A 27,803-nucleotide genomic window follows, 5' to 3' on the forward strand; every position below is an offset into this window, starting at 1 on the left:
CTGCTGGGCAGGTGTTTATTGAGCTCCTGCTGTGCCGACACCGTGCTGGGCACCAAGGATGCAGAGCTGTGGTCCCGTCCCCAGAGGGCCTTACAGAATTCCAGACGCCTGGGGAATTGACAGAGCTGCTTAGTACAGACTTGGTTGCTTGGGTTCCCTGTGTACACTAAGGACTATTTTCACAGGGGGATTAAACTGAATCAGGAAGCCACCCTGGCAGGAACTTGCTAAATGCACCTTTCATTTGTCCAGTGTGTGTGCATGTGTGTTTGTACACCACATACACACACATGCACATTTCTTTTTTTTTTGCCATGAAATTATTTTAATATCTTTTTCTCCATGACTGAATATACAAAGATAATGGAAGTAAAGTATTCTTCTACTGTAAAGATGGGTGGAATATATCAAAATCCACTTGTTGAATTTTCTTTAAATAGTCCTCCAGAGCAACTGTCTGAAGGAAAGCAGGAAATGCTTTCACAGGAACACTTTTGTGGAAGGACCTAGCATGCTTTAGGTGCAAGTGTGCCTGGCTGGCCATGTCATATACCACATCTCTCACATTTTTATCTTGGCTCTTCCATAGAAAATCCTCTTGTGAAACACCGTGCAGCATACAAATGTCCATGGGAAGGAATACTCTTCTTCTACTACCATGATACGGCGTTGCTCTCAAGCAAGTTACAATGCCTTGTGCTTTTCCAATGTGACTTGTGGCATGATCTGCATGAAGGTCCTTTATACCCAATATTTCTAGTGTTAGATAAAGAAGAGAGCTCTGTGTGTTTTCAGCATAATTTTCCAGTTCCTGGATATTACGATATGCTTTGTCATCCAAATTTTTTTCTCTTTCATCAATGATTTTCATAAGCCATCTTTTAGTCAGATTATGTCTTTTGACAGCCTTCCATAGTTCAATGGCCGCAGGCTGATGTGGTGGACTGTCACAATATATATCATCCACAGTTTTTTTCCAAAACTGCATTCTCCTCAGTCCAATTGTTTTCTCAGAGACAGAGTCCTTAACCAGCCTGAGCCAGTTCCACATGGAAAGCTCTCAGTGCAGAGGCAGAGCTTCTGGATTCTGCAGGGAGTAGCAGGGAGCATAACTAGGCTTCATAATCTCGTTTCCGCAGTAGTGGTCAGCGCCCGAGGCGCCAGGTCTGCTGACCACGGCCACGCTCCGCCCGGACGCCGCGGGCTCCGGGAGCCGCCATGCGTGCGCCCACAGGCCCCTGGGCTGCCGGCAGCAGCACAGGCCGGGACACATGCACATTTCTAAGGAGGCCTCCAGCCCACAGACCCAGCCACAAACAAGCCCCCTAAGGAAGGGTACCCCACAGTCTGTCCTCCTCTGCATCCCCACCTATGAGGATGCTGTTCCCTAGAAGCCCAAGAAACCCAAAATGACCTGGTGGCACGCCACACATCCTCCTATGCCACCCACTCATAGAAGCATCCTTTCCTGGGTACTGAAATCTCCAGATCGCCAGGGCTCAGCAACATGGGGCAGGAAGCAGAAATCTTAAGGGTAGCTCGCGGGGTATAAACATGGGAGATGTCATCTCCATCCCTGATCCCTCAGTCCCTGGACTGCGGCTCTGAGGAGAAGCATCACGTCCCACAACTCTGCAAGATGTGGTGTTCTAGCAGGCAGCACAGCAGAGTTCTGGAAGGCCTGCTGCTTCTGCTGATAAGGTTTGTGGGAGGATCAAGAAACCTGCGGCAAGTAGACCTTGCTTCATTTCATTTGCAGAGAAGTTGGTTGGTTGGTTGGAGGTGGTGCTGTGTGGTACAGAAGGCATTAAGTAAGTTTGTGGGTCGGGGGGCCGGGAGGCCTGACAGTTCGTAGTATACGTCTCTCCTGGTGAGGGTAAATTACTGTGTGCTCTGGAGGAAGGGCCCAGCGTAATCAGCTTTCCACCAGGGAGCTGGCTGGTCACTTAGAAGTGTGATGCAGAATCAGGGCCTCAGGGTGGGTCACTGCTGTTGGCAGTTGATACTCAATGGGGCCAGAAGTCAGGGTGGCCATGACAGAAGTAGGTATTGTCAAGGCCACACTACATTCTCTCCCCGGCACCAAGGCCAGTGTGTCCATAAGCCTTTTGAGCAAGTGCCAGGCTGCCTGGGGAAGAGAATAACTGGGTATCCATAGAGCAGCCTTCCTGCCCCTAGTTCTAAGGATTCTTTTTGCTGGAGGGTGGAGGCTTCAGAAGAGCATTGTCTTGGTCTGTTCAGGCTATTATAACAAAATACCATAGACTGGGTATTTAAACAACAGCCTCTCACAGTTCTTTTTTTTTATAATTAATTTTTATTGGAGTATGGTTGCTTTACAATGTTGTGTTAGTTTCTCCTGTACAGCAAAGTGAATCAGCTATACGTATACATATATCCCCTCTTTTTTGGATTTCCTTCCCATTTAGGTCACCACAGAGCACTGAGTAGAGTTCCCTGTGCTATACAGTAGGTTCTCATTAGTTATCTATTTTATACGTAGTATCAATAGTGTATATATGTCAATCCCAATCTCTCAGTTCCTCCCACCCCCACTTTCCCCCTTGGTATCCATACATTTGTTCTCTACGTCTGTGCCTCGGTTTCTGCTTTGCATAAAAATGGTATAAGATCATCTATACCATTTTTCCAGATTCCACGTATATGCGTTAATATATGATATTTGTCTTTCTCTTTCTTACTTCACTCTGTATGACAGTCTCTAGGTCCATCCACGTCTCTACAAATGACCCAATTTCATTCCTTTTTATGACTGAGTAATGTTGCATTGTATATATGTACCACATCTTCTTTATCCATTCCTCTGTTGATGGACATTTAGGTTGCTTCCATGTCCTGGCTATTGTAAATAGTGCTGCAATGAACATTAGGGTGCATGGGTCTTTTTGAATTATGGTTTTCTCAGGGTATATGCCCAGTAGTGGGATTGCTGGGTCATATGGTAATTCTATTTTTAGTTTTTTAAGGAACCTCCATACTGTTCTCCATAGTGGCTGTATCAATTTACATTCCCACCAACAGTGCAAGAGGGTTCCCTTTTCTCCATACCCTTTCCAGCATTTATTGTTTGTAGATTTTTTGATGATAGCCATTCTGACCGTACGTCACTGTAGTTTTGATTTGCATTTCTCTGATAATTAGTGATGTTGAGCATCTTTTCATGTGCCTCTTTGCCATCTGTATGTCTTCTTTGGAGAAATGTCTATTTTCGTCTTCTGCCCATTTTTTTTTTTTTGATATTGAGCTGCATGAGCTGTTTATATATTTTGGAGATTAATCCTTTGTCAGTTGCTTCGTTTGCAAATATTTTCTCCCATTCTCAGGGTTGTCTTTTTGTCTTGTTTATGGATTCCTTTGCTGTGGACAGCCTCTCATAGTTCTGGAGGCTGGAGTCTGAGATCAGGGAGCCAGCATAGTCAAGTCAGGTGAAGGCGCTCTTCCAAGTTGCAGACTGTCAGCTTTTCACTGTGTTCTCACATGATGAAAAGAGGGCAAGAATGCTCTCTGCGGTCTCTTTTTTTTTTTTTTTTTTTTTTTGGCGGTACATGGGCCTCTCACTGTTGTGGCCTCTCCCGTTGCAGAGCACAGTCTCCGGACGCGCAGACTCAGCGGCCATGGCTCACGGGCCCAGCCGCTCCGTGGCATGTGGGATCTTCCCGGACCGGGGCACGAACCCGTGTCCCCTTCATCGGCAGGTGGACTCTCAACCACTGCGCCACCAGGGAAGCCCTGCGGTCTCTTTTATAAGGGCCTTATTCCCAGCCATGAGGGCTCCATCCTTATGACCCAGTCACCTCCCAAAGGCTCCACCTCCTAGTCCATCCCACTGAGGGTTAGGATTGCCTCATATGAATTTGAGGGAGACACAGACTTTCAGTCCATTGCAAGCATTCATGGGGAACGTGAATATCTCCAGGCTCTGGTTCGATTTGGGCCCATTGTTGTAGCCATTTCCCAGATCTCTTTGTCACTACCCCTCCAGCTTGATTTCTTTCCAGTCCCTCCCATGCAGCTAGGCCCTTAACCATTTCCCCAGGGTTCAGTGTAGACTCCAGCTCCAGGTCACCTCTCCTGTGCACACCAGACAATGAGATGTTCCACGTTGTGCCACAGGGAGGATTTCCCTTTTCCATCATCCTCCGGACAACGGGAGGAGCACGAGCAAAATCCTGACACTGTGTGAGGGAAGCTGCAAACGGTTCACTGTTAACAGGGTGCCCAGGTGTTGGGGGTGGGTAAGGCTCATAGAGGCCAGCTGTCAGAAAGCCTTCTGTGTCATGCCAGAGTTTCTGGACTTTATCCTATGGCCTGTGAAAGATTTTAAGCCAAGAAAGAAAATGATCAGATTTTCATTTTAGGTGGATTTTTTTCTGGCATCAAGACAGATTAACTTGTGTTAGTCCAGATCAGAGATGATGAGGGCTTGTGTAAGAGTTGGAGAGATTTAAGAAATACTGAGGAGCTAAACTGGTGGCACTCGGTGAGTCAATGTGGGAGGCAAAGACTGGGGTGGTGGTGGATGGATGATGTGATGCCATTGTCTGAAATGAGGAAGAGGAATAGGTGCTGTGAGGATCAGAGTGAATTTCTATAAAGTGGAAGCAAGTATGATGGTGATTTGTTGAAAGAAGAATTAACCAGAACCTCTGTCTGAATTGGCTCTTGGGGATTGCATGCCTTTTCCCTCTGAAGAAGTGCCTGGTGGGGAGAAGAGGGGTGGTGGGAGCAATGCCTCCCCTGCCAAGTGTCTCCTATCCAGACTGATAGGCCTGGAAGCCTCAGACTGCTGGGCAGGGTCAGATGGGGGGCTTCTGTCAGTGGCGGGGTCCTGGCTGGGCCCACCTTGGCTCAACTGCCCCTGATCCCATCCAGGGATGGAGTTCTTCACGGAAGCCTAGGATGGTTTGAGGGTTACTCTCAGCTGCCTGGAACAATTTCTTCAATCTTTGGAGGACTCAAAGTATCTAGGAAGGATAAAGGGGTAACGTATCAATGAAAAGAATTGAAAGGAGGGAGAACTCAGAACAAAAATGAGAACAAGCTGTTAAAGTTCCATTCTTTGTGCCCCTGAGAACTGAAGAGACCTTGGGCCGCGCCTGCTTCCAGGTGTGGCCACTTCTAATTTTTCCCAGACAGAAGAAGATGTTCTATCATTAAATGGGAGTGCCCTGTCTTCCCGAGTTACCCAGTCTCCTCCAGCGGCATTGGAGTCCCGCTTTGTGACTGTGACCTGCCGTTGTCACAAAGCCATATCAGAGAAGCCCTCAGATGTCTCCTTTGTTCAGAATGTTTCAAATTAACTTCTCCCCTTCCCTTTGAAGGGAGCGATTAACCACACACTGATAAATTACCATGATGTGAGGCTGGCAGTCTCGACAAGTGGCAATTAGTTAGCACAGAGGAACTTGGGCCTAACGGTTCCCGAGGTGTGTTGCTGAGAGGACAGCTGTGGCTGAATATTCTCGACTTCACAGAGCAGCCACCCACAGACCTGAAAGGGGAATTGATAATCAAACACTATAACTAGGCTAGAAAAAGGGACACCAGTGTGGATGTTTTCATTTAAGAACACTTTATACACACTTCTCTTTTTACCCCCCAGGAGGAAAATAGATAGATACCTTTGTCTTTACGGCTCCCTTTATAAGGACCACTTCACACCAAAATCCAGAAAGTATTACAGGGACACTTTCTGCTCTTTATATAGGCTTTCCAAAATAACAGGAGCTGCATTTTCCCAGAGGTAAGCTGGGACTCTGTCCACCCGCTGAAGAGGGCATAACGCCTCAGCCTACTGAAGAATGTTGAAAAGGGACTTACGTGTTCTGACAAAAGGAAGGGCTTCTGAAGAGATCAAAGGAAGAGAACCAAGTGTAAGAACGAACCAGTTGTTAAAGTTTAGATGATTTCTGGCATATGACCTTGAGATGTTTGTCTCCATCTCATTCATTGCAGGCAGAAGGAAACACATTCTGCCACAAAGGGGAGTGACCCAGGGTGGAGTTGCTAGTGCTCTGTGATTGATCCATCTAAACCCTGACCCATACGTGGCATTTGCTTTTGACCCTTTTCAGTTATGTCATTTCAAATTCAAATTTGTGTTCTTATGCTCACTTCATTAACTCAGTGTAGTTGTGAGAGCATTGCTCTATCTCTTACCTTTGTGATTTAAAAGACTAATTTTTCTTTCAGTGGGGGATATTGATCATTCTTTTGATATGTTTTAGTTAGAATGTTTTTGGCTGCAAGTAACAAAGAGGGCTTATGCTTTTCATACAAAAGAGAAGTCCGAAGGCAGGCAGTTGCCAGCATTAGTACAGTGGCTCCATGATATTGGGTGTAGGGCTCTGTGTGTTTTGTTTCTTTGACTGTCCTTTTCCTCATGAAGATAAAATGGCTTCTTTAAGCTCTATCCATCACATCTGCATTTGTGGCAGGAGGGTGGTACCACAACCCTCCCTGTAAACTCCCTTGGCAGATTTCTTTTTGGGATACTGTTATCAGTCTTGGGTCCCTAGGCCACCCTCCCACACCCAACTTCAGGAAAAAAAAAAGAGGCAGACAAATGTCTTACCATGGTCAGCTTAGATCAGTTCTCATTCTCTACCACCTGGGAAATGTCCTGCTCTAGACAAATTGAGATTCTGTTAAGCTAAGGGAAAAGAAGAAATGGATTTTGAATAAGCAAATAGGTAGCGTCTGCCCTAGGGTCTTCAAAGACCAAGGCCAAAAAAAGCCACAAATGAAATAAAACAATAGTCTTTCATTTTCTATCATAATATGATGATGATGATGATTTTGATTTTGATTACAAAATTATTACCACACATTTAACAACTATAGAAAATGATCCTAATAAGTAAAGACATGAGAATTTGGCATATATTAAGAAACATTTGTGGTTTGAATGTCCTTTGATCCATGAGTTTTATTTATAGGAATCTATTCTAAGGAAATAATTGTAACTGCGTCCAGAGAATTAGCTACAAGAATTTTCCTTGCAGCATCATTTATAATAGCAAAAACAAAAAGGCAAAAACACCAGCCTAAATGTCCAGCCATAGGAAATTAATTAAATAAACTCCAGTATATCCTTCAGGGTGATATTATGCAGCAATTCAGGTAATGTAATAGAAGATCATATAAGTGCATGAAAATATTGTTATATCGTTAATATCAAAAGTAGCTATAAAAGCAGATGTACAATAGTCTTTCTTTTTTTTTTTTTTTTTTTGTGGTACACGGGCCTCTCACTGTTGTGGCCTCTCCCGTTGCGGAGCACAGGCTCTGGACGCGCAGGCTCAGCGGCCATGGCTCACGGGCCCAGCCACTCTGTGGCATATGGGATCTTCCCCGACTGGGGCATGAACCCGCGTCCCCTTCATCGGCAGGCAGACTCTCAACCACTGCACCACCAGGGAAGCCCTACAATATTCTATTTTTTAATGAATATGTGTAGTGGATGCATGTATACAGATAGGAAAAAATCAAAAGTTTATGTGGTTAGTGCTTATCTCTGGGTGATGGGACTATAGGTTTTAAAAAGATATTTTTTCCTAAATTATACTTACTAAATGTACAAGCATGTGTGCTTTTTTTATAATAAGGGGGGAAATATGAGAAAGCTTAAGACTTGGAGAGAGGGGCTTTTTCACCAAAGGACAGTCATCTTGGCACCTCGCTCAGTGAGGACTGCTTTCATTCCAACCGTTGGAGGCTGTGAGTGGAAACCTCCCATCCTTCTCCCAGGGCGCCCTGGATTGCTTCCAGTTTTTCATGATTATAGATAATGCTAGGATTAACATCTTTATATTGAAGGCCTTTTATTTTCCATATTCCCAATTATTTTTGAAGAATAGTTTCCCAAAAGTGATTTCACTAGGTCAGTGGGTAGGAACATTTTTTTCTCACTTACGATACATATTTCCGAATTGCTTCTCAGTGGGGCTGTACCAGTCACAATGCTGCCAGGAATACCTTTGCCAGCACAGGATATTATAATTGTTTTTAGCGTTTGCTAATTCAGCAGGCAAAGATGGTGCCTCATTATTTTGCTTTGCATTTCCAGCAAGGCTGAACGATCTTCTCTATAAATTGTTTACTTGTTGTATTTTTTATTCCTGAATTTTGCCATTTATCTATTGGGTTTTTCATATTTTCCTTTTCAATTTGTACAAACTCTTTCTATACTAAAGATAATGGCCCTTTTTCTGTTGTACTGACCTAGCTATAGATATTTTCCCCAGGCTGTTGTTTCCCTTCTGATTTAGTTTTTTTTTTTCTTTCTTTTTATATTCAAAAGCTTTGAATTGTTAGGCAGTCAAGTCTGTCACTTTTGTGATTTTCTTTTGTTTCTTACAAGTTTAGAAAATTACCCTCTCACCCCTCAAGCAGAAGTCTGATGAATGTTCAACTCTGCTTGCATCCAGATTTAAAAAAAAATACTTACCCCTTTAACCCATCATTGATTTATCATGCTACTGGTTCGCATAAGGATTTAAATTAATTTCCCCTCAGTTTACCAAAATTATCTCAATCATGTTTTTGAATAATTTTCTCCATTAGTTTATGATTCCTCCTTTGTCATAGCTAATTTTTATATAAATGGTAGGGCCTATTCCCATAATGCCACCTCTTTTTAAATGATTATTTATTTACCTAAAATGTATCTGATAGGGCTTATCCTACTTCATTACATTTTAAGCTTATTTTCTGATAAAAATTCTTTTGATTCTCACCCATTTGAATATAAAACGAAATCCCCTACAGACTCAGAATTCCTTTGAGGACAGGAACTAAGTCTTTCTTGGGTATTTCAGTGTACCCAACACAGTCCCTAGCACATAGAGATAACTAGTTAATACTTTTGAATGAATGAATTCACCCTTTTGTGGCATTCTTTTACTAAAGTTCGTGGTTTTAAGTCCAATCAAGGCCAGAGAAGCTGTGCTTCTCTCTGTTGAACTCCTATCATACACCCAGCAAAGCCCCATCTCTCATCCTCCAGTGATCCATGGAGGTTGTATTAGTATCCACATTTCATAGATAAAGAAACCAAGGTGCAGAACAGTTCATTTGCCTGCATTTGAGAGGCTGATAAGTGTCAGAGTTGGGCATCTTAGCTAAGGTAGCAGTTAAGCAGGTAAATCATAGGACCCCGGAGTGTCCAGCACTGGCTTCAGATGGCCTGTGTTCAGTCCCAGTGTGACCTTGGCCAGTTTCAAAACCCATCTGTGCCCCATTTGTATACTGACAGTAGTAAGAGGACCTCAGGGTAGCTGTGAGTGCATAGTAAGACTGTACATTCTAACTGAGTGTCTTATCTCATCCCTAGGAGTCGAGAATACATGTCCTTTTTTCCCCTTTTTTGAGATGTTCTAGGCTGTTACTGTTCACAGGCGTGCCTTGGAGATATTGTGAATTTGGTTCCAGACCACCGCAATAAAGCAAATCTTGCAATAAAGCAAGTCACACAAATTTTTTGGCTTTGCAGTGCATGTAAAAGTTATGTTTACACTATACTGTAGTCCATTAAGTGTGCACTAGCATTATATCTAAAATAACAATGTACATACCTAAATTAAAAAAATACGTTGTGGCTAATAATTGCTAACCATTATCTAAGCCTTCACTGAATTTTAGTAACAGCAAAGATCACTGATGGCAGATCACCATGAAAGTTTGAAACATTGTGAGAATTAGTGACACAGAGACATGAAGTGAGCAAATACTGTTGGAAAAATGGTGCCGATAGACTTGCTTGATGCAGGGTTGCCACCAGCCTTCAATTTGTAAAAAACACAGTATCTGTGAAATGTGATAAAGTGAGGTCTGCCTGTGTAGTAGCACTGTCACCTTGAGGTCCTATAAGGATGTGTGTTTTGACGTATGTGTGACAGTTGTTCCTTGCCCCTCTTTTGTAACTGAGAAAGAGAACAGCTAAATAGTGAAGCTGAGGAGAGCTGTAAAATCAGAACTTGTCACCCGGGCCCCTCATTCTGTATCTGCTATTCTAATCCTCAGGCCTTGTCTTTGCCTTAAAGGTTCCCATGGCCTGTTTTGGAGTTAAAGCTTTTAGAATTTTCTTTTAAAAAGGAAGTGAGTACAATTCTATTTTAAGGTAAGGGCATCTCTTTGCAAATGGAAAATCCAATCAATAAATGTTTAGCAACTGCTGTGGACAAGACTCTTGGCATTCTTATAAGCACACGAAAGTAACTGGATGTGTGGATGATTGTGTGGAAATCAGATCTGGGCTCAAGTTCAGGTTTATTATTTACTAGCCATGTGACCATGGGCAAATTTTAACCTCTCTAAGACTCCATTTTCTTTTCAGGAAACTATACATAAGAATTCCCAGGGCTTCCCTGGTGGCGCAGTGGTTGAGGGTCCGCCTGCCGATGCGGGGGACACGGGTTCGTGCCCCGGTCCGGGAGGATCCCACGTGCCACGGAGCGGCTGGGCCCGTGGGCCATGGCCGCTGGGCCTGCGCGTCCAGAGCCTGTGCTCCGCAGCGGGAGAGGCCGCAGCGGTGAGAGGCCCGCATACAGCAAAAAAAAAAAAAAAGAATTCCCATCCTAGGGACTTCCCTGGTGGTGCAGTGGTTAAGACTCCACACTCCCAATGCAGTGTTCGATCCCTGGTCAGGGAACTAGATCCCACATGCGTGCCGCAACTAAGAGTGAGCATGCCACAACTAAGGAGCCTGCCTGCCGCAACTAAGGAGCCCGCCTGCCACAACTAAGACCCGGCACAACCAAATAAATAAATAAAATAAATATTAAGAAAAAAAAAGAATTCCTGTCCTACAGAGGATGGAGAGAGGCAAACAAGAGAATGTGTGTTAAGAAGCCATTAAACTCCTTACCTTGTAGATATGCCTATGCTGAGGGTCTAGGGGAAGAGGGTACTAAGTAGGCCCATCCAAGACAAAACTGTGGGACACCTGAAGGGGCCACCATGATGGGTGTCAGGGGACAGAGAGAAGGGCCCATTGGAACTGAAGGTTTGTGCTCTGGGCTGAGTCTCCAAGAGTTGAGCTGAGGGTCATCCCAGATGTTCAGGGTCAGGTAGGAGGAGACATACAGAATGGAGGCCCCCAAGCTCCATCCAGAGGCAGCTTGTTCTATCAAAGCCCGGCAGGGCTTTTTTTACTGACTTCTTTGCCACTATCTCCTGCTACCCAAGTCTCACCCTCTCTCTGATACTTACACAGTGTTCACACCGCAGCACCTAACTTAGGGCATGGCCCAGCTCACGGTGAAAATTTTTGTTTGCTGAAGTGGTGCTCAGACCATGTTTGTTGACTGAATAAGCATGACCCTGGCTGATGACATGTCTAATCTAGTTTACAAGCAACTTCGAATAAGACCCTGAGAGAAAGAGACCCAGACAGGCACAAGGACAGTCTGTAAAGAACAATGCTTTTAGTTTGGGAGCCTGGTGAATTGAGATGCTTGTGGGAGACAGCCAGCCCCACCTTCCTAAGCACAGCATGGGGAGACTCCATTAGCAGGTGTGTCTACTGAGAACCACATGCATTACCGTTTTCTTCAAATCACGTTTGACTTTTAGTTGATAGAGGGGCATAAAAACATTTAAGATCATACCTTTTATAAGTTGCATCTTTTAATGTCTTAATAAGATTGAAAGGCCTTTATAGTGCCTGCACAAAATCTCTTCCGGGATAATGTTCATATTCCAAGTGATGCTCTATCTAGTTCCTAGGTTGATCCAATCAGTTAAGCTTAGGAAGCAGAAAGATGGGGCAGAATATTCCCAAGACACCTACCACAGTACCTTCCTAGGTCCTTAGGTTTGGCCTGTACTTTGACATGATTTTTTTTTCAAGTGGGCGGAGGTGTGCAAATCTGGAACCCAGAGCTCATTCATTCACTGAACAAACTTATTTGTGCCTGCTCTCTGCCAGGTGTCAGGGGAGGGTGCAAAGAGGAAAAGCGTGGACCCTGCCATCAAGGAGTTCATGACATGATGTTTTTACTTACGGGGCCCCTAAAAGGAAGGCGGGTGCTTTGTCCATCCTTGCTAGACCTCACGTCTTTTAAGCAACAGGTAATGTGATTTTTCTGTGACAGCTCTGGGTTGGTTAAATGAAGCCCTGTAGCTATGGCTTTATTTACAGGCCTGTGGGAGCAACACAGGCCAGCGTTGCCACACTGACCTTCTCTGCCTCCACTGAGTGCTTGGTTGACCAACGGCTATCACCCGGCAAGGTTTCCCAAAGCAGACCGCTGTTGGCTTTGTGAAGCACTCAGAGGGCGGCCTGTGCTCAGAAATAGAGTTCTCAGCAAAAGCCACAGAATTGTTGGTGGCCTTGCCACTTGGCCAGCTGTTTTTCATTTCTCAGCAACATTTGGCTCTCTCTTGCTGTGTGATGTCAGCATTAGCTATCACAGAATGTTCTCTGTTCAAACAACGTATTGGCTGATTAAAATCAGTTGCCTTGTCAGTGACTATAAAGCAGTGATTGATATGATTGCTGTGGGATTTTAAGAATTTTTCTTTTAAGAAAATATTAAAACATTTTTGAAAGTAGACAGCATAGTATAATGGGCACCCATATGCGCATCATGTAGATTTAACAGTGAACACTGTGCCACATTGCTTCATCTGTTTTTATTGCTGCTGAAGTACTTTAAAGTAAATTACAGACATCGAGACATTTCACGCCTAAATACTTCAGTGTTGATCTCTAAAGAATCACATTCCCCAACAACCACAACATCATCAGCACTTCTAACAAAATTAATAATAACTCCTGGACTTCCCTGGTGGCGCAGTGGTTAAGAATCCACCTGCCAATGTGGGGGACACGGGTTGGAGTCCTGGTCCGGGAAGCTCCCGCATGCCGCGGAGCAATGAAGCGCGTGTGCCACAACTACTGAGCCTGTGCTCTAGAGCCCGCGAGCCACAACTACTGAGCCTGAGCGCTGTAATTACTGAAGCCTGCGTGCTCTAGGGCCCACAAGCCACAACTACTGAGCCCATGCGCCACAACTACTGAGCCCATGCGCCACAACTACTGAAGCCCATGCGCCTAGAGCCCGTGCTGACAGAGAAACCACTGCAATGAGAAGCCGGCGCACCACAACGAAGAGTAGCCCCCGCTCGCTGCAGCTAGAGAAAGCCCGTGCGCAGCAACGAAAACCCAAAGCAGCCATAAATAAATAAATTAAATAAATAAATAAATAAATAAATATATAAAGTAACTCCTTGGTGTCATCTTATCCAGTCCATGCTCACATTTCCCTCCTTGTTGCCCAGAAGTCTTCTACTTGGTCTGTTCAAAAGAGGACTCAGTCCTAGGCTACACGTTGCATTTTGCTATTTTATATCTTAGGCTTTTAAAATCTAGGACTGGGATTCCCTGGTGGCGCAGTGGTTGAGAGTCCGCCTGCCAATGCAGGGGACACGGGTTCGTGCCCGGTCTGGGAAGATCCCACATGCCACGGAACGGCTGGGCCTGTGAGCCATGGCCGCTGAGCCTGCGCGTCCGGAGCCTGTGCTCCGCAACGGGAGAGGCCACAACAGTGAGAGACCCGCGTACTGCAAAAAAAAAAAGAAAAAAAAATCTAGGACTGTTCCTTCTCAACTTTTTGGATGTTTTTGTTTTTCATGACATTGACTTGTAAGAGTTCTTGGATCTTTCAATAGGGATTATGAAGTTTTTCGTGGATTCCTTTTGCACTATAGCTAAATTTCTTTTGTTGCATTTGTATTAGGTGCTGTTAGTCAGAGGTATGTGTTTTTAATATTTCACCATCAAATCTATCTTCAGTATCTTAGAAATTCGTTCAGATCTGACCTTGGCCAATAGTGGGTTTTTTTGGAAAAAGCATTCATTATATTCATTTCTTTTTAATCTCAAATAAAATCCTTCTTCTGGATTTATATAGAATTTATTGGCTTAAAATGAATGCAAAATAATAAAGGTAGGTTCTGAATATCAGCCATGTGTAAGGTTAAGGAAATCCCTAATAATTCTTCTTCACGTTCAGTTTGCAGAGAAATTCCAGGAGGTGAAAGAAGCTGCCAGACTAGCCAGAGACAAATCCCAGGAGAAAATCGAGACCTCGAGCAATCATTCCCAAGTAAGTAATTTGTCCGTAAAATGAATGAGTGTGATCAGTGATTGAGACTCTTTGTTCCTTGTCACTTTTGACAAGAAATAGGAAATTTTCGCAGTAGGGCATTTTGAAAACTTTTTCAGCTATTAGCCTGCTCACAGTGAGATGAATGTGACATGTAAGAGACTCTTGAATTTTTCAGGATGTGGTGATATATTTTGGATGGAAAACGTTTGATGAGATTAGAGTTAATGCATGTCCCTGGTCTGGGATGTCCTCTGGTCACGGTTTAAAAACCAATGCCAAGGTGAAGTGTTTTCTTTCTGTGTTGGAGGTGAGGTCTGCATGAAGGATGCTCATGGACAAATGCAGGTACCTGTGCCCATAACAGAGAAAACTTGATCGATGCCAGAGAGTCCTCGTCTGTCTCCCTATTATAACAAAGTCAGGTGGGAGGTGGTATTCCAACAGCTCTGGTTTAGCCAACGTAAATGTGGCTTTGCCAGGAACTGAGTTATCTGTCTACTTAAAAGTGTGATAATTGACTAAAAGGGACCTATTTTAACCTGAAATAAAAATACCTGCCTTCCTGACATCTAGATTGGGGTGTGTAGTGGTAGGTGGAAACCTTGACCTAGTGACAGAGTTATGTGTAGAGAGACGGGGAAAGGGAGATCTGACAAGACGTAGGAGCTGGGGTCTGGGATTAGGGATAAGCATGATGTAAATGCAAGGCAGCCAGGGGTCTGCCTGCCTGGGTGTGAGGTGCACAGTGGGAGGAACAGAGATGCACTTGGAGGTACTGTGGAGGACCTGGAATTCTTCATTAGTGGATCATTCTTACTTAATTATTTATTGTTGGATAATGGGAAGACATTGGAGATGTTTTATGGCTACTGATCAGGAATTGACATGAAGGTTGCATGAGGGTGGTGAGGAAGTCAGGGAGGAGCTGAGGGCAGGAAGATCGGAGAGGAGGCTGTGGGGTGGAGAATGGCCAGGCCAGGACAGCCTTGGATGGATGTCGGGGCAGCTTGTGGAAAGAGAACAGGAGGCATGGGCATCCTGAGCGGTCAAGATCAACACCCTAGACTTGGCCGTCAGCAATAGCTGAAGCTGAATCCTATAAAAGATGCCCCTATGGATTTATGGAAATGAATGTGTATTAGACTTCAAGTGGACAGGAACTTTCCTGAATCTTTGTAAATAATTTTAATAACATCTAAATGATACTGTTAATTTAGTATACTAATTATTGTACTGAGTAATCGCTGAGGATCTGTAAAATTGGGCACTTGAAATGGTCCATAGTCTAAGGACTTTCTGTGTGTCTTTTTTTTTTTTTTGGAATGCTAAGATTATTATACAATAAGAGTTACCAAAGATATTTTGTTAATGTTTTTGTGTGTTTCTTCCTAATATAGCTTTCCAGTATATTTTTGTGTTATTCTTTGTAATCTTTTTTAAAAAAACTTATTTGTTATGATCCTTTCCTTGTGTTTTCAAATGTCCCTTTTCAAAACTATTTTAATGGCTAGATAGTATTCCAGTGTTTGTTTGTATCACAACTTATTCCATTAACCTCCTATAATTTGGGACATCTGTGTTGTTTCTAACTTTTCATTAATATAAATAACACCATGCTAAGCATTCTTGCACACCTTTTGTGCATTTGGTGGTTTCTGCAGGATAAATTCTTGAAGTGGAAGTATTGGGTTAAGGGTAGGACTTTTTTTTTTTTCTGGTCAACAAGTTTTTTGGGGGGATTTTATTTTATTTATTTTTTATACAGCAGGTTCTTATTAGTTATCCATTCTATACATATAAGTGTATACATGTCAATCCCAATCTCCCAGTTCATCCCACCACCACCACCCCTGCCACTTTCCCCCCTTGGTGTCCATACGTTTGTTCTCCACATCTGTGTCTCTATTTCTGCCCTGCAAACTGGTTCATCTGTACCATTTTTCTAGGTTCCACATATATGCGTTAATATACGATATTTGTTTTTCTCTTTCTGACTTACTTCACTCTGTATGACAGTCTCTAGATCCATCCACGTCTCTACAAATGACCCAATTGCGTTCCTTTTTATGGCTGAGTAATATTCCATTGTATATATGTACCACATCTTCTTTATCCATTCGTCTGTCGATGGGCATTTAGGTTGCTTCCATGACCTGGCTACTGTAAATAGTGCTTCAGTGAACATTGGGGTGCATGTGTCTTTTTGAATTATGGTTTTCTCTGGGTATATGCCCAGTAGCGGGATTGCTGGGTCGTATGGTAGTTCTATTTTTAGTTTTTTAAGGAACCTCCATACTGTTCTCCATAGTGGCTGTATTAATTTACATTCCCACCAACAGTGCAAGAGGGTTCCATTTTCTCCACACCCTCCCCGGCATTTGTTGTTTGTAGCTTTTCTGATGATGCCCATTCTAACTGGTGTGAGGTGATACCTCATTGTTGTTTTGATTTGCATTTCTCTAATGATTAGAGATGTTGAGCAGCTTTTCATATGCTTCTTGGCCATCTGTATGTCTTCTTTGGAGAAATGTCTATTTAGGTCTTCTGCCCATTGTTTGATTGGGTTGTTTGTTTGTTTTTGATATTGAGCTGCATGAGCTGTTTATATATTTTGGAGATTAATCCTTTGTCCATTGATTCGTTTGCAAATATTTTCTTCCATTCTGAGGGTTGTCTTTTTGTCTTGTTTTGTAGTTTCCTTTGCTTTGCAAAAGCTTTTAAGTTTCATTAGGTCCGATTTGTTTATTTTTGTTTTTATTTCCATTATTCTAGGAGGTGGATCAAAAAAGATCTTGCTGTGATTTATGTCACAGAGTGTTCTTCCTATGTTTTCCTCTAAGAGTTTTATAGTGTCTGGTCTTACAGTTAGGTCTTTAATCCATTTTGAGTTTATTTTTGTGTATGGTGTTAGGGAGTGTTCTAATTTCATTCTTTTACATGTGGCTGTCCAGTTTTCCCAGCAAGGGGTAGGATGTTTTGAGAGCTTTTGACACACACTGCAAAAACATCCCTACAGAAATGTACAATTGTGACTCCCACCAGCAGTGAATGAGAGCATTTTTCCCTCCCCAACAAAGCTGAGATTAAATTTTTTGTTTATTAATTCTATGTATTTCTTCTTCTGTAAATGTCAATTGCATATCCCTTCTGCTTTTTTGTGTTCATTTCCAAGAACTTTATTTTTAACATGGCTAGTTTTGAATATATACAAAACTAGGCAGAACTGGGTAAATGAACCCCCATGGACCCATAGGTCAGCTTTAACAATTAGGACTCTATGACCAATGGTTTCATCTCCACCCCTCTCTCCCTCCGTCTTTATTTTAAAGCCAGTCCCAGACATCATTTCATCCATAAATATTTCAGAGCGTCACTCTAAAAGTTGAGGACTCTTAAGAGTTTTTTAGTATAGGAAAGGTATTAGCATTTTTGTTTTTAGTATGCATTGCAAATATTTCCCCCACATTGTTGCTTACATTCTGATATAGTTTTTGGCACTTTTTTGCGATGTAGAAATTTAGTCATATGTCATTCCCTTCGCCTTTATTCTTCTTGGAGGCGAAATAAAATCGTTCTAAGATCTCCAAGACCAGATGAGGTTTCACCTCCATGTAGTATGGCTTATTACAGAAAACATTTCAGAATATTCATAACATTGCTAAATAGTCACAGACACCCATATCTGATTCCTGGTTTTTTTTTTCAAATGAGTGTGTTCATCTCTCTGTAGCCCCGGGATTTTTAAGTCATCTCAGCTTCTTATACTTTTTCTCTTAACTCATTCACTGTTTCTTATTATAAAACCCTCCTCCCCCCTTTCTTTTTCTTTTTTTTTTTTCTTTTGGCCATGCCCTGCAGCATGTGGAATCTTAGTTCCCCAAGAAGGGATTGAACCCGCGCCCCCTGCATTGGAAGCACGGTGTCTTAACCACTGGACCGCCAGGGAAGTCCCTAAAACCGTCCCCCTCTTTTAATCTGTGGCTTCTGTCCTGTGTTATTTAAGGAGATCAGGTATCCGGGCTTGTTAGGTTTACCTGTAAAGTTTGAGTGAAAAGGTTCTGCATAACGGCCCTGTATGCTGTCTTGTGGGTAAAATGCACAGACTGTCTGGACTTCAAGTGGAGTCTCCACGGATAGTCTTGTTATTAGTCTGTGGACTTGTCAGTCTTTGCTGCATTCTGGTTGGATGCGTTGGTTCTCCCACACTCATAACCACACAGTTCCTCATCATGCCTGATTTGCTTCCACTGTGAGGACAAGCGATAAGGTGTGCAGGTGATTCAGTCTGGCCAGGAATCTGGATGTGAAACCCCATCTTCCACTCAGGCATCCAGCATCAACGGAACGGACGATGAAAAGGCGTCTTGTGCGGGTCCTGCCAGCACACACCTCAAGTCTGAGAACGACAAGCTGAAGATCGCTCTGACACAGAGGTGAGCATGTTCAAATCCAGGTGCTGTTGTCTCCCAGGTCAGCACTTCCCTGCAGCCTTTCCCACTGGGCAGGGTTTCAGGAAGTTGGGAAAGGAGACTGGGTCCTGCTCAGAGCATCTGGTCTTGTCTCCTGGCCAAAGGAAGACCAGCTGCCTTCATGGCTGTTCTCTGTGCACATCAGCATCTATGTGTGTGTGTAAGAAAGAGAGAGGTGTCCCTGTGCTCTTTTTTTTTTTTTTTTTTTTTTTTTTTTGCTGTGCTGCAAGACTTGTGAGATCTTAATTCCCCAGCCAAGGCTGGAACCCGGGTCCCCTGCAGTGGAAGCGTGGAGTCCTAACCACTGGACCTCCAGGGAAGTCCCTGTCCCAGTGCTTACGTTTCATTTTTGGGGGGGGGGTGTGGCCTGTGCCACGCGGCATGTGGGATCTTAGTTCTCCAACCAGGGGTCAAACCCCTGCCCCCCTGCATTGGGAGTATGGAGTCCTAACCACTGGACAACCAGGGAAGTCCCTGTTTTGGTTTTTGAGAAGCCAAATTTATCATTTATTCATATATGATAACACTGAAAAACATATTAAAACCTAAGAAACTATCTTGAAAATAAAATAAAATCTCACAAAAATCAGTAGCTTTTCTATATACAAACATCACATAGACTATATATTTGAAGAAGAGATTTCCTTTACAATATGAACTAGAACCATAAAATACATGGAAATAAACTTAAGAAACGTACAGGATCTTTGTGAAGAAAACTCAAATGATTTTGAGGGCCATACGTGAATAATTCAACAAATAGAAAAGGTCTATTGGGAAGTGGTAGGAAGCCTCAATATTTAAAAAAGTATCAATTTCCCTTAAATTGATCTACAAATTTAATGCAACCCCCATGACAATATCAACAAGATTTTAACTTTTAATGACTATACTAGCTGTGCTTGTGTTTTCATATCTTGAGAATGTGGCCTGTTTCCCAAAGGCTATGCTGGGCCTTACGGTGTAAGGCTGGCCCCATGAGCACCTTCAGAACTGCTGTCTTTGGGGGTCATTCTGCTCACCTGGCAGGGGACTCGGCTGGCTTCCCCCAGCCTCTCTGTGGCTGAGAAGCTGCTTTCCTCAGACCTGCCCCGTTTAAGAACTCTATCATATTAATTCCCCCATTTTACAGGTAAGGAAACTGAGTCCCAGGTGGTACAGTGAGTCCTTGCCCAAAGTCACATGGCTGGTAACTCTTCCCAGAGGCACCCACGTCTGCAACCCAGCCAGCCTGACCAGTGCGTGGAGCTTAATTCCTGTGATCTGACCTAGGAATTCCAGAAAGAACATAGGACCCTTAGATTCAGCCACCTTCTTTGGACCCTGGGTTTTGTCAGATACTTCAAAGGACAAAACTGTGACCAGCCTCTTTTTGGTTGAGTCACAGTGGGCTGCCTGGATGAAAACACTCCACCCCTAAATCCCAGTTGAATGGACGAGTGAATTACAGGAATGGGTGTGAAGCCATTTCCCGAAATCAGCTCAATCATTAACTCTGAAATTAATCATATAATAATATTTTGCTATGTTTTCAGTCTGTGGTGTTTGAAACCAAAAGTATATATTTTCCAATCACAGTTCTAGGACCTTGAGGTGGATGAAAGATAATGCAGATTATTAAAATACAGTTGTATTTACTTTTTTAAAAATTAAAAAAAAAAAAAGCCTTTAGAGACAGAACTCTCCTCAGCCAGGCAGTATTGATTAGAAGCCAAAAACTTTCTTTTTTTTTTTTTCAGAGTGGCTAAGTCTGAGGTGTTTTTTTTTTTTGTTAATTAATTTTTATTGGAGTTTAGTTGCTTTACAATGTTGTGTGAGTTTCTGCTGTACAGCACAGTGAATCAACTATACACATATCTCCTCTTTTTTAGATTTCCTTCCCATTTAGGTCACCATACAGCATTAAGTAGTGTTCCCTGTGCTATACAGCAGGTTTTTATTAGTTATCTATTTTATACATAGTAGTGTATATGTGTCAGTCCCAATCTCCCAATTCATCCCACCCGGCTACCCTCACCCCCTGATAACCATACCTTTGTTCTCTACGTCTGTGTCTCTATTTCTGCTTTGCAAATAAGTTCATCTCTACCATTTTTCTAGATTCCACATATAAGCGATATTATGTGATATTTGTTTTTCTCGTTCTGACTTATTTCACCCTGTGTGACAGTCTCAGGGTCCATCCTCGTCTCTACAAATGATCCAGTTTTGTTCCTTTTAATGGCTAATATTCCATTGTCTGTATGTACCACATCTTCTTTATCCATTCCTCTGTTGACGGACATGTAGGTTGCTTCCATGTCCTGGCTATTGTAAATAGTGCTGCAGTGAACACTGGTCTCTAAAACAAGGAAACAAAAGAAGCGTTGAATGGGAGCGGCAACTGAGGGCAACCTGATTCCAGTTTGTTTTTTCAAACTTCACTGATCACAGAGGATTATCATGTGGTTTGGTGATAACGTGGAGGCGTCCCTCGGACCTGGGGTGACCTAGGGTCGGCCAGGGCTCCCTCACACACGCTGCGGTTGGAACCCCAGTTCTGCCCTCAGGGGACTCCCAGCCCCTGTCTCCTATGTCCTCAAGTCCTCAGCTCTCAAATCTGGACCCAGGCTGTTTGTTTAAACCTGGGGTTGTTGGGCTCCAGAGAGGGGGTGTCAGGAGCTTGTTGAAAGGGTCCACAGCTTTCATGAGAGTGTCAGAGGGCCCGGGGTCCACCCCAGCACTTCAGAACCTACATCCCTGAGGCTCGTTTCAGGAAGGAACGGACATGGGGCAGGAGAGAACAGTCCTGTGGCCAGGGGTCAGTAGGGAGCAGACGGGGGAGGGGTCTCTACCACAGTCCGTGGCTTCATTCTTAGTTGTTTTTTTTTTAATTGAAGTAGAGTTGATTCACAATGTTGCGTTAATTTCTGCTGTACAGCAAAGTGACAGTTATACATGTATACATGTAATTCTTTTTTATATTCTTTTCCATTATGGTTTATCCCAGGACGTTGAATATAGTTCCATGTGCTATACAGTAGGACCTTGTCGTTTATCCATTCTGTATATAATAGGTTGCATCTACTGACCCCAAACTCCCAATCCATCTCTCTCTCAGCCCTTTCCCCCTTGGCAGCCACAAGCCGGTTCTCTTATGTTTGTGAGCCTGTTTCTGCTTCATAGATAAGTTCATTTGTGTCATATTTTAGACTCCACATAAGAGTGATATCATATTGCATTTGTCTCTGATTTACTTCACTTAGTATGATAATCTCTCGTTGCATCCATGTTGCTGCAAATGGCATGATTTCATTCTTTTTTATGGCTGAGTTCATTCTAAGTTTCATCTCTTCCTTCTCTGAGAATTCTGTTCTCTTCTAAAGTGATGCCTTGAGAAAATCACCCAACAAGGCAGCATGTTCCCACTAAAGGGAGGTGCCAGACCCGCTCAGCACGTGGTTCTCGCCGCCAGGCCACCGGCGTGAGAGGGTGTGGCCCCGAGGCATGGGCTGAGGGGGTGGCCGGGTGCCCCCTCCCCAGGACAGCTGGGTGGACGGCGCCCACCCTCGCGGTCACCGCCTGGCCCCCGCCCTGCAGCGCCGCCAACGTGAAGAAATGGGAGATCGAGCTGCAGACCCTGCGGGAGAGCAACGCCCGGCTGACCACGGCACTGCAGGACTCGGCGGCCAGCGTGGATCAGTGGAGGAGGCAGTTCTCCCTCTGTCGTGACGAGAATGACCGGCTCCGGAACAAGGTGGGGAGGGCCGGGGAGGCCGTGACCTTCCTCTCCCCACTGCCTCCCACTTGGCCCTCGGTCCCATGTCCCAGGGGCAGGAGGAAGACCCGCTGCTTCTCCCTTTGTCCTCCCCTCCGCCTCCCTGCCTGCCTTAGTGGGAATGCTACTACGTACAGAACTGACTGATTACCTTTCCTGAACCGAGTTTTAAAATTGCAATCGCAAAGGAGAAGAGAAATCAATGGGAGATTGCAGCTTTGTCTCTCACAAAGATCACCCTCTGATGCGAGCTGTGGGTTGGCCTTTCGTGGGTGGCCTCCCTCTGGCATTTTCTGTGGTTCCGTGATCTTCGGTAGAGAAAAGGGATCCAGAGGGTGAGTGAAGAAAATAGATTCAGGAGATGGTGAGGCGTGATTGCTCAGAAACCCTGCTTCCCTGCAAACCGCTCTTTCTAAAAATGTGAGATAGGCAGCAAGGAAAGGAATACGGCCCTTGACGTGTGAGGTGGGCGATGCGGACGGCCCTCGTGTGCCCTCTACCCTCCTGCCCTGACATCGGAGCTTTTCGATTTTTTTCAGACTTCACCCACGCCCTTCCCTGTAATTAGTCGCTCATGCTCTGGAGTTGGGCTGAGTTGATGCGGTTGTTTTAGGGTTCCCAGGTGAGGTCCTGGGTTGCTGTGCTGTTTTGCTGGTCGGCACTTTTATCCACAGTCTGATCCGTAAACGCAGGATTTCGGGGTACGGGTCGCATTGAGGTTTGTACTGGCTCCCCTTGCCCCCGTTTATAACCCACCCACGCGTTCTGAGTGGAGCCCCTGGAAGCCACTCCCCTATTTCACGTCTTACTTCGGAGCAGGTGGCACGTGAAACTGCCTCGTGTCGTTTGTTCATGAAGTGCTGATGGTGAGGGGCGCGGGCCAAGTGCTGACTCTCCACCTTCCCTTCTGAGGCTGGGCTGATCTGCCTGCCAGAGGGATTGATCGCCCTTTCTTTCTTTTTCCAAGCGAAGAGCTGAGTTTCTTGCTTCGCGTCTGAGTGTTAAGAACCAAAGAGCCGTGCAGGGGGGTGGGGCGTGGAGGAAGTGCATGCAGTGGAACCTACTCCCCGCGCGGAGCGTCAGCTTCCCTGGGTGGGAAGCACTGGGAACTTGATTCCCAGGGCGGGATGTGGACGTTGGTGGGATCTCCGGCAGCTCCTGTGGCTGGAGGTTCAGATCCTGAGGGCTGGTGCAGGTCATCTCTGAGAATTGTCCTCATGTTGACCACTTAGTGCCCTGCACCCTGAGGACTGCCGCTGCCTGCTTGTGGGGAACCCCATCAACATGGTGCTCTTGTGTTACTTGCTGGTTACACCCCTGCCGTCCACTCTGCACCCATGCTTTGGCCCCTGGGAAATGCCCGGTGTCAGAGGTGTCAGGCTTGGGAAGGAGAGAAAGATGCACTCTGGGGATGTACCTCAGCCTGCACTTGTCATCTCTCCAGGAAGAGGCCCACGGGCCAGGCCCCTTCTGCGTGCATCAGTGGGGAAAGGTCATCTTTTTTTTTTTTTTTTTTTTTTTTTGCGTTACACGGGCTTCTCACTGCTGTGGCCTCTCCCATTGCGGAGCACAGGCTCCTGGATGCGCAGGCTCAGCGGCCATGGCGCACGGACCCAGCCGCTCCGCGGCATGTGGGATCTTCCCAGACCGGGGCACGAACCCGCATCCCCTGCATCGGCAGGCGGACTCTCAACCACTGCGCCACCAGGGAAGCCCGGGAAAGGTCATCTTGATTTAAAACGTTTGAAATGTCATCGAGTCCCAGTTGGTAGCCACTGTCTCACAGAGTTGCTCGGTTCTCTACCCTGCTCGCTTAACCCCTTGAAATGCAACAGAATCATTCAGGGCATGATTAAAATGATGTGACAATCATTCTGCGAAGCAGCAGATAGATTCATGGGACGTCTGGCCCCGACTTGTGACAGATCCTTAAAGCAAACCTAAAGCTACCGTCCTGTGACTGTGAGAGAAAACCAGAGGCCCAGAGCATACTGAAGCCAGGTTTTGTGACTTCTGTGGCTTTGTTGGTATTAAATGAGGGCATCCTGTGCCAGCAGGAGCAAACACCCCAGGGGGAGCCCCATGGAGTGAGTTTGTAGCCACAAGGAAAAATTTATAAGTGGGTTAATTTATGGTTTACTTTAAAAGAGCTGTGGTGATCTTTTGTTTAATGACTAAAGTAAACTGGCATCCCTGCTTTAACATGTGATATTAATTAAAGATTGACGAGCTGGAAGAGCAGTGCAGCGAGATAAACAGAGAGAAGGAGAAGAATACCCAGTTGAAGAGAAGAATTGAGGAGCTGGAGTTGGAACTCCGAGAAAAGGAGACGGTGGGTAGTGGGGCTCTGAGAGGTGCTGCTCGGCGTCCCCTAGGCCTTGGCGGGTGATCTCCACCCAGGGACACGGCAGGCAGCTGTGGGGCATGTGACCGGCCCTGGCAGCTGCCCAGACCTCAGCACAGAGACAGAGCCAAAAGCTACACCAAGGCACAGATAGTCCAGAGCAAAGGCCTGACCATTACCCTCTGCAGCCTCCTTGTTGTACTTATTCTATAGTCAGTCTCTCAGATCCAAGAGGGAGCTGAACATTCACAAAAGCACTCGGAAACTTTCATAGGTGGTCTTTTATCAGAAGTTGTGTTCTGCTGTCAAATTAATGCAGTGAGAACCCCCTGTCACACAGTCATTTATTTTCTGGGGGACAGGACAGCTAAGTACAGCAAGTCCCCTCTCCACGAACGAGTTCCATTCCAAGAGTGCACTTGTAAGTCCAATTTGTTCGTAAGTCCAACAAAGTTAGCCTAGGTATGCAACTAACATAATCGGCTGTATCCTACTGTACTGTAATAGGTTTATCATACTTTTCACACAAATAATACGTAAAAACAGACGCAAAAACCAAAGAAAACATTTTTAACCTTGCAGTACAGTACTTTGAAAAGTACAGTAGTACCAGCTACATCACTGCTGCTTTTACGCTTGCTTCCAGACATCCTAGGCAAGAAATAAAGATACTGTAGTACTGTACTCTATACAGTACTGTACAGTAAAGTACACAAACACACAACCACTTGTAGAGGATGCACGCACGTGACAATGTACGCCAGACACGTTAACTGACTTACATGATTGGACATGTGAACACACATTTGCATCTTGGAAAGTTCGCAACTTGAATGTTCATATGTAGGGGACTTACTGTATACAGAGGGTGGAGACCATGGGCAAGTTACCGATCCTCTCTCAGCCTCGGTTTCCCCATCTACAAAACAGGAATCATACTTCTCTTTTCATGGTGGTGTTCAGCCTTCATGCATTAATTCATGGAACATACTCAGCCTTTAGAATTACCTCATGTGTGTTAAGTATAACATCATCGCCTTTATTATTTACGCGGACAACACAGGTTCCAAAAGCTGCTTCCATTATTGTATGCAGCAGTTGGGGATTTTCAAGGATACATTTTATCTGACTTGCTTTCACATTCTTTTTCCAATTTCTGTCTCCTGTAGGAGTTGATAGACCTCCGAAAACAAAGTGAAATCATACCTCAGCTCATGTCAGAGTGTGAATACGTCTCTGAGAAGTTAGAGGTAAGGACGGGGAGCACGTCCACCTGGGCTCAGATGAGAAGGCATCCACTGTGTTACCCATTTCTCCGAGGCCTCTCCCTTTCACGCCTGGCTTGGTAAAGAAGAGAGACTTTGTATTCCTAAAAAGCCAGCGTAACTACATGCCAGATGCCAGCTTTGCTCCCGGGTGCAGACTCAGCAGTGTTTGTCTTCTGTTTTTTCCACTTATATGAAGGTGTCCTGTGCATAACCATAGTGTAGGTGACTGTTTCCTGCCCACAGAAGTCCCTACAGAACCACAGAAGGGTGCGGAGCAGGGGATGGAAAGGAGGGCTGAGAGCCTAAGACCCAGGGGCTCTTGTACCTCCCCAGCCAGTGACCTTGAACATGACCTTGGACAGGCTCCCCCCTCCGCCCCCCCACCCTGCTGGCTTCAGATTTCTGATCCACCTGCTCCATTTCTGAAGGAGCATTTTCAGGTCCTCCTTCACCTCCGAGGTTCTCCTCCACCTCCGAGGTTCTCCTCACTTCGAGAGCACTTTGTTCAGATACACAACCTTGGTATTAGTAACTGGTTCTTGTACACCCATTCAAAAATTCTCATTTTATGCCTGTAAGATGAAAGCTCTTATTTGGACTCACAGCGGTCCCACCATTGGGAGCTTCAGCGTCTCCATGGCAACACCACGGGATGGACAGAGCACAGACCCACTGTCCCTGTGTCTGGCACGGCCGGTCCTCCCTCGCTGACGGCCAGGGGCTGGCCTGGGGCCGAGGAGGCCTCGCCTTCTCAGTGGAACTGGGAGAAACAAGTCACTCTTCCATTTGTGCTATTTCTCACTCTCTCCCAGAATGGAACCCGAAGGGGGCCTCTGCTGACCACCCTGGGCTTGGGGCTGAAAACTCCATGTGCTGGGATTTCAGGCTTCCTCTGCTGGGCACTTTGTGAAAGGATCACTTAGCACCAGGCTCCCTTGGGCAGGAGGCTGAGTTGTGTGTTCTCTGTGGGGGCATCATTTTAAGGCGAGATGCTGGCCGTTGGCACCTCTGCCAGAGAACAGCAGGAAGGAGGGGCACACACCTGATGCTAGGGGGGTGGGGGCAGGACACTTAACACCTCCAGGAAGGCAGGCCCGCCCGAGGGGGACGGACAGTCTGGCTGTCGCAGGTCTCAGCAGGGCTCCTCCCGCTCTGTCCCCAGACCCTCCTTTCTCTCTCTCTTTGCTTCAGGCAGCAGAGAAAGACAATCAGAACCTGGAAGACAAAGTGCGCTCCCTGAAGACGGACATCGAGGAGAGCAAGTACCGCCAGCGCCACCTGAAGGTGGAGCTGAAGAGCTTCTTGGAGGTGCTGGACGGGAAGATCGATGACCTGCACAACTTCCGCCGGGGCCTCTCCAAGCTGGGCACCGACAGCTAGGGCTGCGCGTGAGTCCCCAGGGTGTGTGTGACACGGAGTAGCACTAGAACGTCCTCCCGTTCGCGTGGCTTCTGTAAATGGAGGTGCGGTTTGTCATGTTTCCAAACCAGGGTTGCCGTCCACTCTCTCCTCTCCAGAATAGAAACCTCCCCTTGCTCCTCTGGCCTTGCGAGGTCATGGACAACTGGACGATTCTGACTCAGGAATCCAGAACTAGGTCTACCTTAAACATTTACGCAGTCAGGGCAGGGATGTTTATATCTTTCTTAAGGGCTGTTGCAACCATATGAACTGGAAAAAAAAGATTTTCTAATTCAAGTATGAATACCCTTTCCAACTCCTTTTTTTTGAGTAGCGTTCAGAGTATTCGAATGTCCACCAGGCACCAATGCGTGGGGCGTGGTGATAGCAGCTTTCCTCTCAGTATATACAGAGGTGCTTTAAAGCAAC

The 27,803-nt window shown here is 45.2% G+C and overlaps 2 protein-coding genes across 3 annotated transcripts in view; one reads left to right on the forward strand and one right to left on the reverse strand.

Moving 5' to 3' along the window:
• Positions 1 to 27,384, forward strand: part of HOMER2 (homer scaffold protein 2) — a 29,440-nt gene extending 2,056 nt beyond the window's left edge. Inside the window, exons 2-7 of one of the 2 annotated variants that reach the window (XM_079698865.1) lie at positions 14,040 to 14,132; positions 18,462 to 18,568; positions 22,184 to 22,340; positions 24,583 to 24,693; positions 25,875 to 25,955; positions 27,165 to 27,384. In XM_079698865.1, coding sequence (XP_079554991.1) covers positions 14,040 to 14,132; positions 18,462 to 18,568; positions 22,184 to 22,340; positions 24,583 to 24,693; positions 25,875 to 25,955; positions 27,165 to 27,353 — 738 coding nt within the window. In that variant the 3' untranslated portion in view covers positions 27,354 to 27,384. Of the gene's footprint in view, positions 1 to 14,039; positions 14,133 to 18,428; positions 18,569 to 22,183; positions 22,341 to 24,582; positions 24,694 to 25,874; positions 25,956 to 27,164 lie in introns of both variants that reach the window. The other variant, XM_079698864.1, reaches the window with a different exon arrangement.
• On the reverse strand, positions 383 to 1,051 carry LOC307049353 (NADH dehydrogenase (ubiquinone) complex I, assembly factor 6-like; the record flags this gene model as incomplete). Its single annotated transcript, XM_079698869.1, has 1 exon — positions 383 to 1,051. The coding sequence occupies one exon, from the start codon at positions 1,049 to 1,051 to the stop codon at positions 383 to 385; it is 669 nt and encodes a 222-aa protein (XP_079554995.1).
• Positions 27,385 to 27,803: the final 419 nt, after the last annotated feature.

This window comes from Hyperoodon ampullatus (genome assembly GCF_949752795.1).
Source record: "Hyperoodon ampullatus genome assembly, chromosome: 3".
Taxonomy (NCBI): domain Eukaryota; kingdom Metazoa; phylum Chordata; class Mammalia; order Artiodactyla; family Ziphiidae; genus Hyperoodon; species Hyperoodon ampullatus.